At 43.9% G+C, this 17,547-nt stretch overlaps 1 protein-coding gene across 1 annotated transcript in view; it reads left to right on the top strand.

Moving 5' to 3' along the window:
- The window catches only part of Sha (shavenoid), a 67,787-nt gene that overhangs the window by 32,382 nt on the left and 17,858 nt on the right, over window positions 1-17,547 (top strand). The window contains exon 4 of the mRNA XM_076382150.1: window positions 17,420-17,546. Within this exon, the coding sequence (XP_076238265.1) occupies window positions 17,420-17,546 (127 nt within the window). The remainder of the gene's footprint in view (window positions 1-17,419; window position 17,547) is intronic.

Genomic DNA, 17,547 nt, shown 5'->3' with positions numbered 1-17,547 from the left:
AGCCACGACTAATTTATGACCCAGACGAGGAAGATATTGTTTGCAGGGGAGGAACGCGGGACTCTTTCGCGCAGACAGGAAGTAGATAAAAATGATGGGAACTGATTATGCAAGATGCCTAGAATTAATGACGAAGCCTTGAGTATAGTGGTTCCCCGCAACGAGCTTCTTGGCTAACAAGCTTGTAATAAAGGACAGTGTTTAATATCCCTTACATACATTGCCTACAATCCTGTACAGGATTGATAGCTTAATAAATAAGAGAAAGGACAATTTTATGAGACTCCTGTACTGGTAGCCTACTATAATATCACGAGATATGTGAGCCACAGTGCAACGCCAGCGATGGACATTTAACGAAATCAAAATATTGTGATCATATAGCGAGAGTATCTTGTTCCCTATCTCTGCGTGCCTCTGCCATGTTTCAGTGGACGCGTTTCACAGAAGTGATTTCGGCGTTTCGGGATGCCATTACATCACGGAATTCGGCCCGCGCGCGTTTCAGAGCGTGCAGCGATGAAAGTACGGCAATCTTGATAAGCGCGAGGCGGTTAAAGCGTACGTCATTCCGTGGCAAATACTTTCGTCCGCTTCAACAATTGAATCATATCACGTTTCTCGTGGAGCGTCTACCGCAACCGCGGCACGGATCGGCATATCGCGTTTCGATCAAGGAAACGTCCTCGCCACGCACCGCCGTGCACGATCGGTCGTTTAACGAATAAAACTTAATTTTCCAGGAGGCAGCCTTGCCAGCAACTCGACTCGCAAAAACAGCGCAGTCTTCTTCCCCGCGATGGGCATAGAAATCGTCGAATCTCCGCTGAAAAAGTTAGGCAAAGACGATGGCGGATCGTGCCAGTGGCGAGGCACGATGTCCAGCCTATTAGGTCTGACTAATCGCCACAATTATTCACGAAGCTAATCTAAGACTTTTCCTTGGCCCGAGTCAAGCAAGCGTCCATTGCGGACAGTTGATTGGGGAGCTGGTAGCTTCAATCTAGCCAACGAAGTTAATCCTGTTTACGCAACGAACGATCCCACGGGGTCGATTTGGTTCCTTAATGCATTCCCTTGAGTCGTGATTCCAAGGTGCTCGAGAGCCGCTCGTGTAACGCAAGCCACGGTTAGCTGCATTAAGTGCAACCATGCACTCCAGCTACCGTGCCGCGGCTACTGGGGAACGTGTGATACAGGTCCTCCGCCTCCTTCGCTGAATAGCGATAGCAGGCACGTACAGGCGGGACACGTGTGTTCCTGGTGTGCGCTGATGATACCACGGCGTCTGTACAGGCGATGATCAAACGGATAGAAGGTGCCCGCTGGACTGAAATAGTAGTCACGCGATTCATAACGCTTGGGACCTTTCGCTCACGGCACCTGGGACATGGGATTGGATCCTGTTGTGGTGGATTTGACGTCATCCCATTTCAATCCAGCTCAGGGCAAAATTCCTTGCAAAGTCGTGTCCCTTGAACCAGTACCAGTAATTTTGGCATGAGGGTTAATTGGTCTTTCGTTGGTGGCAGCTTCTTGATGTGATGACAGGTGCTCTGGAGTGGGTAGGTCTAACCTGGGAAAGAGTGAGGTCGTTCAGGTTCAGAGATTGAATACTCCAGGAACGCTAAATGCTTTTTGAACACTAAATGCTGATGGGAACCCTCATTTGCTCATTTCTAGTTGTTTTGGGTCGTGTAAGTGAATGAAGTGAGTTGAGACCCAAGGCTATTTCTGGGTCGACTCTTTCTTCATTCTCGGGGTGATCCAGAAGTGATCGTGCCATCATTTAAAATGAAGGCAATCCCAAGCCAAATGTTCCATATCGAAAGAGTACTGACTCAGTTGCAATTTGTAGGATAGCCACCAAAGTATTGGCCTCCTCGACGCGAGTCAACTTTCAATGAAAAGTGTTCCTTATCGACACCATTTCAAGACAGCAATTATCATATAAATTCCAGCGGGCTCGCTCACTCGAACAACACTTTAGCTCTTCCTGGTTCGCGGCGAGATTTCGTCCATTATCATTAAAAATCCTTGACCTGAATGGTTTCTGAATACTCGCGAATTCTTGGTCAGTATCAAGTTCCCAAATTTCCACGTCTCCCCCTCTTCCATCCTCCGCCAACCCACGTTCCTCAAGCGGCCGTTTGCCTACTCCTTTTCAAATTTCTCTTGGACGTTTACTGTAAACAGATTTCTGAAACGCGTCGCGATGCATAAACGCCACTTAACATTATTTATCGCTCGCAGTGGCTCTTCTTATTACGCGCACAACTTTTCCCTGCCGTCGTATATCGCGCTATTTACTTTAATTACAGTATTGGCTTGTAATTACACGCTTCACCCTGCACTTGGTTTCCACGTAGGAATTAATTCGGCGAGCGTCAAAGCTAGCCAGATATCAAAGGAACTCGATTAAAATTAATAACCGATAATCACATGACCCGCTCGCCAGCCCTGATGAAGACTCGAGACCTCGCTCTGGACTTCTTTAATCTCGATAATTACACGCCTTCCCACCTGTGATAAATTCGAACTCCTGCGTTACTAGTCCAGGCGCAAGCGTCGCGTTGACGCGTCCTGTCATTATCTGATCATCCTGAGCCCACCAAAAAGGCAGCGTCTAAAAATTTGGAAACAGATTTCACAGAAGGAACATCATCATAAAGAGCAGCTCGACATCTCATCGTCAAGGAAGAATTTTCCAATTTTTTGTCCTTTTTTTTCCTCAAAACGAAGCTGTGGGTCTTGCTCCCTGCCAGAAACAGCTGGACTCGGTTTCTGATTACCGAACTCAAAGCTTTTGCGCCAAAAAGCAAACGATGGCGACAGTGCTGGTGGTTTCACAGTGGTTAGAGGACTTGAAAGGCTGTCATGTGAAATTAATACGCCACGATTATGTGCCTGTGTTCCTGTCACATGAGCTACAATTTGCGATGGTACTCCACGGACTTTCAGAGATGGTGCGATCGAGTTACGTTCGAGGATCCTTGTAATGATCATGCGTTACTTAAGGGAGGGCCATCTTAAATCCACGGAAGCAAATTTTTAAGTGAATTTCTGTAAGTAGATATTATTCTCGATGTTTCTGTGGCTGTTTTAATTGTCTATTTGATAATATAGTTGTTTAAAGAGGGAAAATTAGATGTTTGCTTAAATAGACAGGTAAAATTAGATCAAAGCCTCTTTGAACACTATCCATGTGTCTTAAGATGAAAAGTTGATTTCTGAATCATAAGCTCAGTAAAATCTTTCTATTCACTGTCCAAAGTGGACGATCCACATTTTACTTAAACAAGACCCAGTTACAACTTTTCAAGTCGACTTCCAGTTCGTAGGGGTTAAAGTTTATTCCACGAAAGAACCGCTAAAAGATCATTACCAAGATTGCATTGCCAATTAGTATACGATCATTATCGCAGAAAATCGTAAAATTCTGCACATTTTCGCGGCAGAACGCCAATAAGGAGGTCAGAGACTCATGAGGCATCTTCAACCTCTGTCACTTCAGGGTCAGTTTACGACTCGGGTACTATTTTGCTTCTGCTGGATCAGTGGTCGCGTCATCGATCGTGAAGATGGGCCTGTGAGTGTTGGAGAGACTTCGAATAATTTCACGAAACGACGAACCTGATCCTGATAATTACACAGCGACTGTTATCTGCTTTCTCGTTTCGCGATATTATTGCTCAGGCGGATCTTAATCTCAAATTTGCATAAGAAGCTCGTCGTCCAGTTTTCGAGGATCCCCGCAATGCAGTGGCTTTATCCGTTAAAATTCCGAATATGTCCAAAGTGTGGGGACATTTCTCGGTTGGGTTTACTGCACGGGACCCCCATGTTGAGGAACGCCAGGTGAATGTGGAGTCTGCGTTAGAAGCTCCTTTGTCCCTTCTTTTGATACGTGCAATAAGTTTTGAAAATGAGAAAATGTGGCAAATCTAGAGCCAAGATAATTAACCAGGTTTATATGAGACACCAGCAGCATTTCTGGTTTGGCATAAAAAGGGTCACAAAAAATTATACTCTACTAAGAGCCCTAAATCCCTCCTACCAGCAGCAGTTTCCTGTAAACTCCAAACAGTTTTCTCAGCAGCTAACATACTACCAAAAATAAGAAGCTTCCCAAGACAATCCCTGCAATAGCATTCCGCCATCCATATTAGCGATCCACCTTCCTACAGTGTCTTCCATCGCTCTTGGACGTTTCTTCGAAGCAGTTAGTAGATATCCCAGTAAAAACCTTCAGATCGATGGCTATCGATTCGCCATCGTGTCCTCTGGGCCTACGCCAAGAAATTAGAAAACAAAAGACAGGAAGACGCATTCATAATCAGCAGTACGCCACCGAGGGGCACCGCGTTACCTGCAAAGGGAGAGACATCGATGCCCGCAACAGCGGGGACAAGCTGCAGGTCTTTTATTTACTGCTCCCTCATGAAGCATCGACGTTCCCCGTTAGTGGATACTCGCCTCCATCCGCGTTTCGACACTGCGCGAGGATTCGCCATGAGAACGCCGACCCGCGGGAATAATATCCTTTCTCAAATGGACGTAAGTCGACGCTTACACGGCGATTGATGATCGGTTACAGCGAGCGATTGAAGCCTAAGCCGCGCTTGATGTGATCTATGCTCGCAAGGTCGCGCTTTTCCAATGGTTTACGATGACTGTTCGGGATTATGCGCGCTGAGCACGCGCTCCTACGATTAGCCGGTTCATCGGCCGCTTCCACGCGTGACTGACCATCCGCCATTAGGCCCCTCATTTGCATCGAGATTGGAACCCAATTGGATGTGACTTTTCTTGTGACTGGTATGTGGTATCAATTGCTACAGCAATCCTTCGTTCAGAGGTTCATACAGTGGCTAGACCTCTAAATGTCGCCATAGGTTCTTCGTGTTTCCATCTCTTCTGACTTCGGTGGACGTCTCGAGTCCCACGCTGAAGCAGAAGAAGTATTATTCGAAGTCCTCGAAGTCGTAAAGCGCGCCTGGATGTCACAGCAAACTTGCGCCGTATTTTTGACTCGCGCAAGGGAGGCGATCCCGTCACTTCCGTCCGCCAATTACGGCGTATAAGTCACGAGGGAGCGTGCCGAGAGGTCCTCCGAGCAGCGTCGATTATCGTCATTTCGTGGCGCGAAGAACACGACTCGCGGCCAGAAGTAATTTGTTCGGTAGTTACTCACTTGGCGAATCGTTAGTCGCTGTGCTTGGGGTCTCTGGCCCCTATGGCGTCGCTCCAGTGTGTTTACACAGACCTTCTCACCCTCATTTCGCCTCGAATTATCATTATTATATTCTTCCTCCAGCGAATCCAGCGCCTAGGAGCCATTACAGTAAACTATTTCCCGTATTTCGGTCACCGATGGAGAAACTTTCGTTTCGTAAGACCTCAGACTCGGACACAGTTGTAGCCAAAGATTACTGGAAAAACACGAAGGCGAGGAGACGCATTCTGATGGCATTAGTCGCAGAGAGTGCTGTCTTCGTGCGATTAAATCGCGGCACGTGTAGAAAAAGCGGAACAGCTTCGGGAGCAGCTTTGTCGGTTCTCCTGGGTCCCTAGGTCTCGATAGTCCCCGCTATCTTTTCTTCGATCAGACACAGACGCTCAGCTTTAAGTCAGGAGACTCTGATAAATCAGCAAAAACCAGAATGGTCATGGCAGCTAGTGTTCAGAAAGGGAAATGTACCCTGAATCCCCACTTTTCCTCCAGATGCAGAGGAACTGGACCTGGGGTGATCAAACACAGAACAAGAAAAGTCCCTAGCAGATTTTTCCCCCTCGAGACGTGGCCCCCAATTAGTCCCTTGTTAAACAAGTGAACGCCCACTTGTCAAGGAAATGGACACTACCTGGACAGTTGCAGCTCTATCAAGTTTCTTTTACTTTCGCAGGCGGTCAGTTTGCACAGGCTGACAAACTAGCTTCTCAGAGAAAGGAGACAGTCGACAGGTAAATATTGGAACTAGGAAGCAGGTGCAGGGTTTTACGAGCCAGTGTGTCGCTGGAATCAGAAGTTCCTGAAAACGAAACGCTGCTTTGTCCACAGTTCCTGTTTGCCTGCAAACACGTGTCCATAGCGAGAAGTGTTCTCTCTTTCAACCGCGATGCCATGGCACGACTTAAGGAATCTCGCTGGTTTGTCGTTAAAGTCAGCGGAGACTCCATAACCTGTGAGTTTTTCGAGCGCCAAACTCCAGATCCGACGTTTAATACGAAATGATCAAACGGCGTCATCGCTGCATCAGAGGTTCATTGTACCTGTACGACCGCTAAGTACTGTGCCTCAAATAATTTCCATAATATTAAAAATTTATTGGCTAATAAACCGTGGAACAGTTGCTCCAGGCGCAAGTCTTTGTCAGTATTACCTGCGCGTCAGGGGACGTAAATGTTGATGGCTCGGGGCCAATTTGTGGAATTTTCAGTTTTATGCAAGTGGCCACGTGGAGGACAGCGTTCACTTAGATGGAGATTTATGAATTATCCCTCAGCTTCTTCGGTTTCGTGTAACACCGTGGAGAGTTTCGAAAGAAAAGTGTTCAGCTCGAACCTGTGTCCATCTCTAGGTTAGGCAATCTGGAATCGAGTAAAACGAATAGAATACACTTAACAGCCACTTTCTACACGCCAACACGGCTAAACCAGATCAGATAGAGTGTCTCTAATGCTTGTTAAAAACAGTTCATCCCGAACCCTCGTAAAGCAGCCATGTCCCAACAATTCGAACAGCATGTCAGGGAGGCTATAACAGTAAATACGTCTGTCGTTCCGTGTCACGACCCCCCTGCTCTGAACGTTTCCGTTTATCCGTATTAGGCCAGGCGCTCTTCTTCTTGTACCGTGAGACCCCTTAAAAAGATATGGCTAATAACTTAAGAAGATTTCGAGGTGCTCTTAGTTCCTTTTGCTTCCATTGACACTGTCAATCTCGTCGATACTGTGGAACTCGTGGAGACACTGAGTATCTTTTCTCAGAAGTTGGTGGTGCTTTGAGGACTCACCTCGATCGACTTGATTGAAGCAGTTATCAGTAATCCAGAATTTTAGCCCAAGACATCAGCCACTTAAAAAGAAAATTTTTAAAAAGAATTTTTAAAAAGAAAATTTAGAAAATTTTAAAAAAGCCACTTTTAAAAAGAAAATTACCTTAGATGCTAATCTTCTTCAGTGACATAGATCATATTTGTGATCAGTCACAAGATTGACGTTATTTTTAACAGTATTAATTTATTTATTGTTAGTTATTTTCGCGTTTGTACTGATCTCTGCACAGTTATTTAAAATAAATAAGAAACTCGTGGGAATCCGCAGCCCCAAGTGAAATTCCTTAATGTCTTCCTAAGTGAGCGCAACTTCCACTTTCTGAACTCTCTGTTTCGCCGCTCGTAATTCATGGACTTGGCTCAGAATCTGCTGAATCCACGCGAACGAGGCGATGTTCGCTGTGCCCGCTTTCTTCGACGAAGGAGGTCCCCAATACGGAAGCTATTGGATCGGAAGTAACCGCAGCAGGGAATCGTTTCAATATTCATCGACGCTCAGCCTGCAAATGGTTTCTTAATTTCAGTAGAATTTCGAAAGCTCGAAGCTGAAGAGTTCATTGGTCCTCGAAATCGCAAACAAGGCGAGTAGTGATGATAAAGCTAGCAGTAATGACAGCCCCTGACCACACACTTCATCGAGATGGCTGTTATTATCTTCAACCACAGTAATTACAGCGACAGCGGTATCCGAGCGCGAAAATTTGATACTTCCTTGACTTAACTACACTTGGAGGCAGGAAGGATCCAGTCGAAAATAAAATATCTGACATTATTCTTCATTAAAGAAATCAGCAAATACTTAACTCTCTCAAATAGGTAGAATTGTCACGTGACCCACTGTGAAATATAAATTCTATACCTTCCTAGAGAGCACACGACGTCTTGAAGACGTTTTAAAGACATCTCATAGACGTAATTTGGTCGTCTCAAAGACGTCTATTTTTAGTCTGAAGGTCTCAAAGACGTAATTTGAACGTCTACAAGACGTCTTATGAATGTCTTTTAAGGCGTCCTAAAGACACACTGATTTCTAACTTCAGATATCTTTTGGACATTTTTAGGACTGTACTGCCATATTAACCCAGGCCCATGTTCTTCAATAATTAAATTTTGTACAGGACCTTATTACTTTCTCTTCATTTTATTCAAATAATAGGAATTTACTTAAATTACGTTGTAAATGAAGGGGTAATCGCATTTGTTTTTCAACTCTCCTGAAAAATATGAAAAAAGAACTTAACTCTTGGCTCTTAGGTACAAAATTACAGCGTCCATGTCGCCATTTAATCCTCTGTCCCCTGAAACTTCTTCATTCAAAATCGAACATTTCAACCTACCCTTCACATAAGTTCAGTCATCGTGTTGCATTACGCTCGAGGACACGTCGCTGCCCTAAAATTAAGAACCTAAGTACAGTGTTCGAGAAAAGCAGAGTCCACGTAATTTTACACTATTATTTAACGTCGAGGACGTAATCGCGACAGGCTCGCCGCGAAAGGCTAACGGTCCAAGGATTAAAGGAGCTCCTGCGAAACGGTATTTTAATAATGTTGTAATACGCGCTGACGCGCCAGTTTGGCCGAGAGATTAATACGTTTAATCGGGTAAAAAACACGCGAGGTTGTACCTCGAGACGTGTTGCGAGCGTACTAGGAAGTTATTTCGCGTTCGATCGAACGATTCGTGTATTAGAGGCCTCGTATAATCCACGAAAATATTAGAGAACCTTCCTGGGCTCGTGTCGCGTCTAAAGCACCAGCCGCGCACGAAATTTATCTTCGAACGGTATTGGCCACGAGTGAACGCGAAATCTCGAGCCACGTGTGTCCACGCTTTGGAAAAGTATGAATATTCAGTGGAAAAGAATGATGGCGAGTTCTTACGGGACATACGATACGTTCTAGCGCGCTGAGAAATATGGAAGGTGCGTCATAGCAGACAGCGTCATACGTCAAACTCTGGATTTCTGAAAACAACACAATCCCTTTAGAGACATACATTTTATTGAGACAAATTTCTACTTGGGAGGACAAAGTATCTAGCTCTCACATGGAAAATTGTCGAACTTCGACATTAAACTTTGAGGTTAGGAAATCTCGAAATGTACGTCTACCACTTGTCAGCATCCATCACTGAAGTCAAAGCAAACGCTTTCAAAATTTGGACAAAATTCTTTCCCTAATTTCTATTAACAGATTTCACTGTTTTATCCCTCGCCACTTCAATGTTTCATACAACTAGCTGCTAAAAATAAAAATATACATGGTTGCGTATGGCGTCCTCCCATCGTTCAGTGATCCACCTCACTCAGACCGAATGATGCATCCACAAATGACCCAAGGTTGATGCCAACAAATGATCACAGCCTTCGACGAACCGCTCTGCATATCGATACGGTTCGATTTCCAGGAAGCACGCCCTAAATTCGCGCCGGCTTGTCCCTTATTAGAGGGACCGTCGCAAAATAACAGGAAGAGGAGAGGCGCACACTCGTAACGCTGTTCGAGGAGCCGAGACGTCTTCTGTCACGAAGCTCTACGAGGATTCGGCCCTGTCGACGATTCCGATGGACGTGATCGATTTGCTATTTGTTCTGGCCAAGGTGCTGCGATCGAACAGTTAGGTGATCTATGGACCGATTACGTTTTAGGAGCTAATGATCGCGGGAAGGATCGATTCGAGTTTGATCGACGCTGATTGCGGTTGTTTTCGTAAGGTGATTCGATGGTGAAGTGTGCTTTTCCAATGGGAGACTTCGGTTTCCTTATTTGGATTCGCAGGCCCTCGTTAGCGGGAGATTTCTTTCGAAATTCTTTCACTCTGGGCGAGTCTTTTTTGTTGATATAGTTGTGGCGCCCTCTAGGTCCTCGGTAATTTGGAAATGTTTTATGGCGGCTGTAATTGGACCAGGCGATAAAAATCGCATTTAACGCGCCCTTAATAAAGAACCGTTCGTAACACTGCGCTGTAGATTACTGATAAACAGGAGTCTACGTTCGGGGGTATAAAAATATATATGAAATTATAAGATAATTATAATCCAAGTGTCTTGCTACTTCGATAACCGAAACTGACAGCTTTATCGATTTTAATACTCCCACTTCCCTATTGCCCAGCTCACGTCCATCGTAAATCCTGTCGAAACAGCCTTCGACCACTCCTCATCCTCGTGAATCAGAAATTAATTGAACCCTCCGTCGTGTGAGCCTGTGAAACATTTGACTGCCCAAGTATGTACCATCCTCCTTTTCTCTTTGTGATATGCTGGACCCTGTACAGCGATTCGCCAAATGGCCCTTTGGTGTCGCTTGACAGGTGAAATCTACGAGAGTGATGATGGCTTACTTTTATCCCCTAATGGTTTTGAATTATTTCCTAGAAGCTGAGGAACTTTTATAACAGAACTTCTGGAATAATAATGATGGACTGATTGTAAGAAAGGTTAGAAAATGGTAAAAATTGTGTGAATGAAGGAACTTATTGTTAGAACAGGGCTAAATTATTGCTACGCAATGTGTAGCATGCACATAACCTATAAGGGACAGAAGAAATAACGATAATTAGAATAAAAGTAATAACTATTTTTCTGGATAACAGTAACAAATAAGACGAAGAATATTATACGAAGGAAATTTAATATTATACTAAGTCTAGTTTAAGTATTTCCGAAAATTCACAGTAGCCATTGGTCAAAACTTGGGCAAAAAGAGTGTCAATGACGACACCCAACACATTATATCTCCATCAGTACGAAATTACAGTTCGGGACCCTCCAGATCCCCACACCTTAATCAACTGACATCCATCGGAGCTCAATTTAGACTTCACAATTGAGACCTCAATCTGCACGCACCTTGGCCCTCCTTAACAAAATGGGAGGTTAAGTCCAGTGACAAAAAAGGCCTCGGCCTGCTTAAACCGGGCAGAAAAAAATCGTTTATGAAGTCAAGTCGATCTCGATAAAAACGACATCGTTGCCCGAAGAATTACAGCGCCTGCCTCTTACCAATTAATCAAAGATTTCTCTCGTTGCGTCGAACCGTGGCTGCTTGGAGATAATTATATGGGATCATCGCGTGTGTCTGTGGTTTTGTCGAGCTCTCCGCGATTCCTCATTTTATTTTCAATTAAGATGATGGAACACTTCCCTTCACTACTGTTTTCTAATACTTCCAGGAAAGTAATAAATTTATTCTTGACCTAATACTTTGTAAGGCTGTAACAAATTGCATAGTTTTGTGACTATATACAGGAAAGCAATATTTCTGGGCTCGTATTTGTACCTTTTTTCATTTTTAAAACACGCTCTCTAAAGTTCTTCATTTAAGAATTTTTTTCTTAGCTTGCATGTTAAAGGGGTCATCAACAAATTTATTTGGTATCTTCTTTCTGAAAACTCAAAACTTATTCATAGAAAATCAAGGACATCCACTTAGCTACATTCCCAGAAAATATACTAAGAAAGTCACTAGAAGAGGACATTAAAGAAAGTCACTTAAGTCACTAGAAAGTCACTAGAAAGTCGCTAAAAAGTCATAAAAGTTACTGGAAAGTCACTAGAAAGTCACTAAAAAGTCACTAAAAAGTTACTAAAGTCGCTAAAAAGACATAAAAGTTACTAGAAAGTCACTAAAATGTCATCAAAGTTACTAGAAAGTCACTAGAACGCCACTAAAGTCATTAAAAGGTCACTAAAGTCACTAAAAGGTCACTAAAAAGTCAGTAAAAAGTCACTAAATTAAATAAAATGTCACAAAAATGACATTAAAAAATTTTTTAAATGCACGAGAATTTAAACCTGAAAGCGATAAGGTTTAAACTAAACACGAAGCTTTAAACCTCATACATAAAACAATTTTCGGTCGTTCCGCTACAAGCCAGAGTGCCCTGAGTCACGTAACAAATTAGGGACCGTACGAAACGAAGAGTCGGCCGATTCGAACGCGGAGATAAGATGCAGCAGGACGATTCGTGATGACGATGGGATCTGCGTGTTGCATCCACCTTGACACAGAACGCGACATTCCGCGCGGCGCAATCGGTCACGTACGATCTCGTGCCGCGATCCTCGCCCTCCTCCGCGCTGGATCCCGTATCATAAGCCGGAAATGCTGCACGCTCGCGGCCTGTTATCATCGTGCACGGCACGTGTCCGTGAAAATGCAGGCTAATTGCACGCACTCGTGCTCGGCTGTCGTCCGACCGCGGACCATTAACATAGCGACCGCTCGATTGCGGTTCTGGGGAATCAGTTCGCCCTCCGATGGTATCGCGATAGCTATACCTGCTCTCTGGGATTAATCAGAGACTTTCTGATTCACGAAGCATCTCCTACGAGGCGTTAGAAAATACTCTGACTCGAAATCATTGCACTTCGTGGCAACATTCAGCGTGGCTAGTGTCGTAAGGAGATGATGAATGGGCACTTTCACTGTGGACCTCTGAAATGAAGGACTTGTGGTGAAATAATTGATTAGAGTCCTTATGCCTCTTAGTGTAATTACCTGACTCAGTCAAAGTACTTAAAATAACTGATCACTTATTGAGGTATTTGATATTTATATTTATTTATAGTGTCCAGGTATTGAGACACGCACCTTGCTGTAATTTATTAGGAGGATGGTCGCCTGTGAAGTTGCGTTAAGTATTGAAATTACCAGATAACTGTCGACTTCTTAAACAAAAAGAAATTGGTGACGAAGAAGTTGGCAATTTATTATGATATGCATCGTCCTTAATGAAATCCTTCGAGTCCCAAAAATTAGTAAAATTGATCACTCATTAGTGAGATCATGGCTTATGCAGCTACCAGGCATTAAAGTCTCCAGAGCAGTTCACTGACATATGGATACCTATAGCTGCCCAAGAAGGCTGTCCCAAAAAAATGTATTATTTCACCCGCCAGTGACTTAAATCGAAACCGTGTTACATGAATCGACTGGCGATCCAGAACATACTTAACGTCAAGATTAATCACCGCCATTAATCAAAGCGATACCTAGACGTTTTTGAGGAGCTCGCAAGGAACAGATTGGTTGTAATTTTAATTATCCCCTCAGACAGCGGTACTTCAAAAGCAGAGGCTTACACTTCTAACCAAACACGAGCAAAGTTCACTCCAGTGGCGTTTCATAACTCGATCCCGAAAGGAAGCCTTTTTATTCCTCGAAAAGGTTGCTAATGATCGCGGATAAAATTTCAGCGAGGTACGAAGTCGATTCGCGATCGAGGTTACATAAGTCGTTAATCATACTTCGACTCCATCTAAATACGATTTAAATCAAGCTGCACGATTCGAAAGAGTTTAGCAATCGTTTAAATACGCAAGGAGCTCCGTTTCACAACTTAGGAGATCTGCCAACCGCAGCAAACAGTCGTGCACTATTACGACTTTAACGGCACTAAAGTATACCCCTAGAATAGTACCTCGAAGCGCTGCGAGGCAGCTCGTACTAACAATGTTCCCATTCGGGCCGCTTGCAATTAAGTTCATGCAAATAACGCATGGTCGGCGGAACGCCTCGAAAATTGCGGAGCATCCATCATGCGTGTGCGTGGCCGCATTCTCCGCGGTGGACGCTGTGGAATTCCAATGAACACGGGAAAATGCAAAGAAAGTCGAGATTACGCGAAAGTGGAACGCATCGCGCATAATTAAAGACCACTTAGCGAGCCTTCAATATGATTGGGCCGGAGGTATCATTTCGCTAAGCAGTGATCCACTTCATTACACGCCGCCTAATCCAGCAACCGGTTCACAATTACGTTCCTCGAGTCACTCTCTCTGCCTCCGCTGCCGAGCGGAGTCGGAAATAATCGTTTCATCGGAAATTTCGAAAAGTATAATTTATGTACCGCAGGAAATTACTCGGAGGGCCAAGACGTGCATTGAACCGGATATTCGACATTCATTTTTGGTACTGCGGCGTCTTTTTATGAGCAAATTTGTTCTTTTTTTTTTTGCGGTGAAATTAGTTCGCGGAAGAACATTTCATCTTGAGTATTTCTTTATTTCTTTTCCACGCTACGTGCTCGGCCTGTTACTGTTTCACTTGGGTTCGTGAAGGATGAAATATTCATTTCTGAACTATACGTGACCTTAAAAAAGTTGAAGACTTTTAGAAATCCTATATAGTACAGAAATATCTTAAAAAGGTCTTAAAAACACTCAAAAGTAAAATCACAAAAATGTCCACCTTAGAACGTCTTAAAAGACGTTCTTAAGGCGTCTTAAAGACGTCCAAATGACGTCTATAAGACGTTTAGACGAAAAATAGACGTCTTTAAGACGTCTAAATGATGTCCTAGGATGCTCAGGCATAAAACAGACGTCTCTTAGACGTCGTGGGCTATCTGGGTCTAGGGTTAAACTAGTGTATGAGGATCGATCTCGGTTGAACCTTCTTTTACCAGAGTAGTCGGCCACACAAGAACTCGTCGATTGAAATTTAATTTTAGAGTCGAATCACTGAACCGAACAGGCGATTTAAAATCGAATATATCAAATTTTTATTAAGATATGCTAATGTCGGAGGCATAAACTTCTACGGGGGAGGGGTTGACTTTTCACGTCTCTGGTGAAATTTTAATACCAGCCGCGCCGCGACGGGATTCGTCCAGCGATAATAAAAGACATTACCTTAACCACTTGTTGATACCGAGGACGTGATTCGACGGTTGTAAATAACTATTCAGTCGCTAAAGATATTGCATTTCTTATCCCTCATTGCCCATGTAAAACCAGCTAAGTCCGAGACGTATTTCATTATAACAGCTCTGCCATTCACAATTTACTACTTTGAGCACAGTGGAGCCATAGCAATATGCATAAAATGGAAACATCCACGGTAGCTCCTATCAATTTGCACGCTTCGAAAGCTCTCGAGTAAACACTAAAGTAGCCTTCATTTTCTACAATCTCCTTATTGCTTACCATTAACAGCCTAAAGCTGGGTCTACACTGCGTGTTATATAACAAAGTTGTATGTATAGACCCACCTTTAGGTAACCAGAATGAAACTTATAACACCTATATCAATTGTCAGGTACAGCTCAATACAGCAGTATCTACTAGCGAAAATTTTCACGAAATATTTTATGGTAACAAATGTTAATAAGTTTATCACAGAAATAATAAAGAAAAAAATTATACAGTATGAGGTACAAGTGTCTTTACTTAACTAATGACTCTGCAATCAATCTCAGCCTCAATAATAATCGAAATTAATTACGAGAAAAAAGTTACACACTGATTCAGTCGTGACAAGCTTATAGCGAGTAAGTATCATGTTCATACCGTTCTTCGCCCCGCCCAAGACAAATACGATTGAGTCTTCAGGAAAGGTCTGGACCCACAAGAAGCAAGTTAACGCGCCATAAATTTCGACCGCCACGGAACCAAGGACCGAATCGAATCGAGCCATCGATGTCGGAGCAATTACAGGAGAAGGGGACCGTTAATCGATACGAGGAATGCGCGCGTTTTTTCAAACGAGCGCCAAGCATCTGGCAGCTCTTTTTCGCGAAGCGCTGTCTGGTCCAGAGCGCGACAATTATCCGCATTTTGACATGGGAACCTTAAAAGCAATGATTTCAATCGACCCCACCTGCTCATTGAGGTCTCGACTTTTTCCCTTAACGAGTGAAGCTTTCAAATCCCTTTTCATCTCTTCGTCGTTCCCGAGGACCGCAGGGCTGGGTCGCCTGGCGAGTGTTTATCGCAAATGATAGCCTCGAAGAAAATCGCCGCAGCGTTCCAGGGTGCTGTTTCGCTGCGCAGTTGGCTCAGTTGCAAAAAGGCTTCGTTTAAATCTCGGCGAAGCATTCCTGTCGCGTTTTCTTGCGCGTTGCCTATCGATAATGGCTGGCTTATCTCACGCGTGCCATCGACTCGATTGTGCATAACGCGGACACACGTCACGTTGATGCAACGCTCGCGACACGCACCGAGCGTGCAATTTATGCCTCCAGCGGCGCCTCCGTAGCTCGCCAGAACATGTGCCGCTCTGTGCACGATCCAAGTCTTTAAGTGGATTCTCAGTAGGCTTTTTTCTGTGACCGCAGAAGCAACTTGCTCCATGGGGACCGACGCCGTGTGTTGTAACTCTGTGGCACACGTCTGAGGTAGCCTGTTACGAGGAAATTATATCATTTCTTTAGGAGCGATGGATTAGACAGGAATTCGGTCTTTAGTAACCTTTCGGGAATATGGAGATGAAAGAGACTGAAATTGAGTCGTTAATTGTGAAGAAGTTGCGGCCTGTGTTTCTAAGAAGTGTAGAGATGAGCATATTTGAGGTTGCTCGCTGTAATATAATTATAGAAGAAGCGGTAGAAATAAGAGACAGCCGTTTTATTATTTATAGCTATAAAATCAAGTAAAGTAAGTCTCACTTCCAAAAAATTGGTGTTTAAAACTTGATTGAAGTTTTCAAAATAGAATTTGTATTTTAGGGAAAAAGATATTGAACCAGAAGAACTTTTTCTTTAAACAAAACTGTGACTTATGTTGTTTTGCTTCAGATAATGATTTGCTACATATTTATCTAGGTTATAGGTATGTACATTAAAAATGCGACGCAGCAGCGTCCACTTCGCTGCGCAGTAGCAACTGCGCACCTGCCTTATCGCATCTCTCACGCGCTACACACTTATTCGTTAATCGTTTCATTAATCACCGCAAAATTTTAGTCTTTAGTCATCCACTATCCCATCTCCATCATCCACTGAACCGGAACTATCTTCAGCTTCGGCTGTGCCCGATGCTAAGTGGGTTATAAATGATAACGGCAATTTTTTGCGCGTCTGAATCGTTGACAACGATAATTCAGCCACACCAGCCGATCCATTGCAATCTCTCATGGAAGAAGCGTACAATTTTTTTAAAGACAGCCAGCTGGGCGACAGCGCTGACCAACAGAGACTCCTCGCGCCATGCCTGGCAGCAGGAGGAGCATTTAGTGTTGACTAATTGCCGTTATCAATTCCAGTCAGCGCCCGCGGCACTTGGTTTTAACCTCCTAATTACAGCAATTTCACGGTCACGCCCTAGGATTCGTGTGACCCCCATAAATCAGATAATTATTCCACAATTAATTACATAAAATGCTCTGATAGCAGCCACGCTAGGAATTAAATAGCTGCCTTTTTTCTGCAAACCTGTCGCGAGTCAATCGTCCTTTTTACGCTTGAATCATTAAGACAAATCGTTAAAGAGGAGTCGATAAGACAGTACAGTGACGCAGCGTCAAGTAAAAGAGAAACGGTGCATTTATTCGCAGATAAAGCCCAGCAATCCTCTGCTTGATCCTCGACGATGCTCGCCGCGCGAAGCAACAGTAATTTGCTCCACTTTGTTCCAGAATGCTGTGTGGAAGATGCGTCTTCTAGTTCTCGTGCTGGCGGGCTGCTTGAACGTCCTCGAGATTACTCGTTCTCAAGAGCTTTCGGTCATCAGGCACTCCGATGGAGATATTTTCACGCTGGAAGG

Source organism: Calliopsis andreniformis, chromosome 7 (assembly GCF_051401765.1).
Source record: "Calliopsis andreniformis isolate RMS-2024a chromosome 7, iyCalAndr_principal, whole genome shotgun sequence".
Lineage (NCBI taxonomy): Eukaryota > Metazoa > Arthropoda > Insecta > Hymenoptera > Andrenidae > Calliopsis > Calliopsis andreniformis.
This window is presented reverse-complemented; position numbering and strand designations above follow the sequence as displayed.